Source organism: Diprion similis, unplaced genomic scaffold (assembly GCF_021155765.1).
Source record: "Diprion similis isolate iyDipSimi1 unplaced genomic scaffold, iyDipSimi1.1 ptg000059c, whole genome shotgun sequence".
In the NCBI taxonomy this organism is placed as follows: Eukaryota; Metazoa; Arthropoda; class Insecta; order Hymenoptera; family Diprionidae; genus Diprion; species Diprion similis.
Window position 1 is genome coordinate 13,467 of NW_025725008.1, and position 3,400 is coordinate 16,866.

At 15.9% G+C, this 3,400-nt stretch overlaps 1 protein-coding gene across 1 annotated transcript; it reads left to right on the forward strand.

Moving 5' to 3' along the window:
• Positions 1-953: 953 nt before the first annotated feature.
• Positions 954-2,465, forward strand: LOC124415518 (NADH-ubiquinone oxidoreductase chain 5-like; the record flags this gene model as incomplete). Its single annotated transcript, XM_046896439.1, is given in 1 exon segment — positions 954-2,465. A coding segment is annotated over 1 exon segment (1,509 nt), but the record flags the coding sequence as incomplete, so codon positions are not given.
• Between the last annotated feature and the right edge of the window lie 935 nt (positions 2,466-3,400).

Below are 3,400 nucleotides of genomic sequence, written 5' to 3' on the forward strand. Positions count from 1 at the left end.
TTCAAGTTTATTATTTTTATTTATATATATTTTTAATTTTTGCTTTTTTAGTCAAATTACCTATTTTTTTTATACATTTATGATTACCTAAGGCTCATGTTGAAGCTCCTGTTTGTGGTTCAATAATTTTAGCTGCTATTATATTAAAATTAGGAGGTTATGGTTTATTACGGGTTTTTATTTATATTAATAAATTAGGTAATTTTTTAAATTTATATTTAATTGTATTAAGTTTAATAGGGGGAATTTATATTAGTTTAATCAGAATATTTCAAGTTGATTTAAAATCATTAATTGCTTATTCTTCTATTGCTCATATAATAATTATATTATCTGGTTTATTAACATTAATAAGTTGAGGAATTTATGGTTCTTATTTATTAATAATTTCTCATGGTTTATGTTCATCTGGGTTATTTTGTTTAGTTAATATTATTTATGAACGATTAAGTACTCGAAGATTATTTATTAATAAGGGTTTAATTAATTATATACCTAGAATGTGTTTATGATGATTTTTATTATGTTCTTCAAATATAGCTGCTCCTCCTTCATTAAATTTATTAGGTGAAATTATATTAATTAATAGATTAATTATATGAAATAAAGTTATTTTTTTATTAATTATTTTATTATCTTTTTTTAGAGCTTGTTATTCTTTATATTTATATTCTTTTACTCAACATGGAAAAATAAATTATTTTTTTTATTCTTTTTCTCAGGGTTATATTCGTGAGTTTTTATTAGTTATATTACATTGAATTCCCTTAAATTTAATTGTTTTAAATAGAGAATCTTTTTTAATATTAATTTAAAATTTAAATAGTTTATATAAAATATTGATTTGTGGTGTCAAAGAAAATTAAATTAATTTTTAAATTATTTTTTTAGTAGATATTTGTTTTATATCATTTTTAATAATATTTTTATTATGTATTTTTTTATTTTTTATTAGTTTATATTTTTTAATATATGATTTAGTATATTTTATTGAATATAATTTAATTGAAGTTAATTCTTCATGTATTGTTATAATTTTTTTATTTGATTGAATATCATTAATTTTTATAAGAATAGTTTTATTTATTTCTTCTTTTGTAATTTTTTATAGAGGTTCTTATATAAGAGGTGATTTAAATTTAAATCGATTTATTTTATTGGTAATTATATTTGTTATATCTATAATATTAATAATTATAAGTCCTAATTTAATTAGGATTTTATTAGGATGAGATGGTTTAGGATTAATTTCATATTGTTTAGTAATTTATTATCAAAATATTAAGTCTTTTAATGCAGGAATATTAACTGTTCTTTCAAATCGAATTGGGGATATTTTTTTATTATTATCAATTTCTTGAATAATAAGATTTGGAAGATGAAATTTTTATTTTTATTTAGATATATTAAAATCTAATAAAATAATGATAGTAATTATATTAATAATTTTTATTTCTTCTTTTACAAAAAGTGCTCAAATTCCATTTTCTTCATGATTACCAGCTGCTATAGCTGCTCCTACCCCTGTTTCTTCTTTAGTTCATTCTTCTACTTTAGTTACAGCAGGTGTTTATTTATTAATTCGATTTAGTAATTTATTTTTAAATGAAAATTTTATTTTTATATTTATTTTGTTATCAAGATTAACAATATTTATATCAGGTTTAAATGCAAATTTTGAATTTGATTTAAAAAAAATTATTGCTCTTTCTACATTAAGACAATTAGGTTTAATAATAAGAATTTTATTTTTAGGTTTTAAATATATAGCTTTTTTTCATTTATTAATACATGCATTTTTTAAGGCTTTATTATTTATATGTTCAGGAGTTTTTATTCATAGATTAAATAATTTTCAAGATATTCGTATTTTAGGTTCAATATTTAATCAAATACCTTTTACTTCTATTTGTTTTCATTTTTCTAATTTATCTTTATGTGGTTTTCCTTTTTTGTCTGGATTTTATTCAAAGGATATTATTTTAGAAATAGTTTTAATAATAAATTTTAATTTAATTATTATAATTATATTTTTTTTATCAACTTTAATAACTGTTTCTTATACTTTTCGTTTAATTTATTTTTCAATATTAGGTTGATATAATATAATTAGTTTAAATTTTCTAAATGATTACAATTTAAATTTAAATAATTCAATATATTTTATATTAGTTATAGTAGTTATGGGAGGTTCAATATTTATATGATTAATTTTTCCTTATAGATATATTATTATTTTACCTTTTTATTTTAAAATTTTACCTATTATTATTATTATTATGGGTATATTAATAGGATTTATAATTTATTATTTGAATATTAAAATATTTAATTTTAAATTTTATTTTTTAAGAATATTTTTTAGAAATATATGATTTTTACCTATTATTTCTACTTATGGTTTAGTTAAAAACTTAATATTTATTAATAAGGAAATAACATTAAATTTTAATCAAAATTGAATAGAATTTTATAAAAGTAAAATAATTATAATTTTTTTAAAAATACTTTTAAGTTTATCAGATTTATTATTTTTTTATTTTAATAATATTTTAAATTTATTTTTATTAATTATTTTAATTGTTTTTTTAATAATATTTATTTGTTTAAATAGCTTAAATAAAAGTATATTATTGAAGATGATATGATGATTAAATAATCTTTAAACAAATATTTATAAAATTTGCTAATTTATTTTTACAATGAAAATGTAATGTTTTTATAAACTATATAATATATATATATATATATATATATATATATATATATAATTAGAAATATAAATGATTTTAATCATTTATTAAAAAGTTAGAAGCTTTTATAAATATATTTCTTTAATTTAATTGGAATTTTATTATTCAGTTTTATTATTAACAATAATAAGCCTCTATTTGGCTTCAATTAATTATTTAAGATAAATTAATTATAAATTAATAATTTTTGAATGCAAATCAAGTGTTATATTTAACTATTATCCTTATTTTAAAAATGAGTTATAATATAATAACTAAAATTTCAGGTCGAAACTGAATATAAATAATTTATTTCATTTTTATTATTTATATTCAGTTTAAGGCCCCAAATTTTCATTCATAATAAAGTCCTATTAATAGAATTAAAATAAAATAAACTACTATAAATAATCATATTTTTAAATTAGAAATTGGTAAAGTTATTATTATTGGTAATATTAAAGTTACTTCAACATCAAAAATTAAAAAAATTACTGCAATTAAAAAAAATCGAATTGAAAATGATAAACGAGGAGATCCTTTAGGATCAAATCCACATTCAAATGGAGAATTTTTTTCTAATTCATAATTTGTTTTTTTTGATAATATTAATGAAATTATTGTTATAATTAAAATTATTATTATAATTATAAAAAATATATAAATTA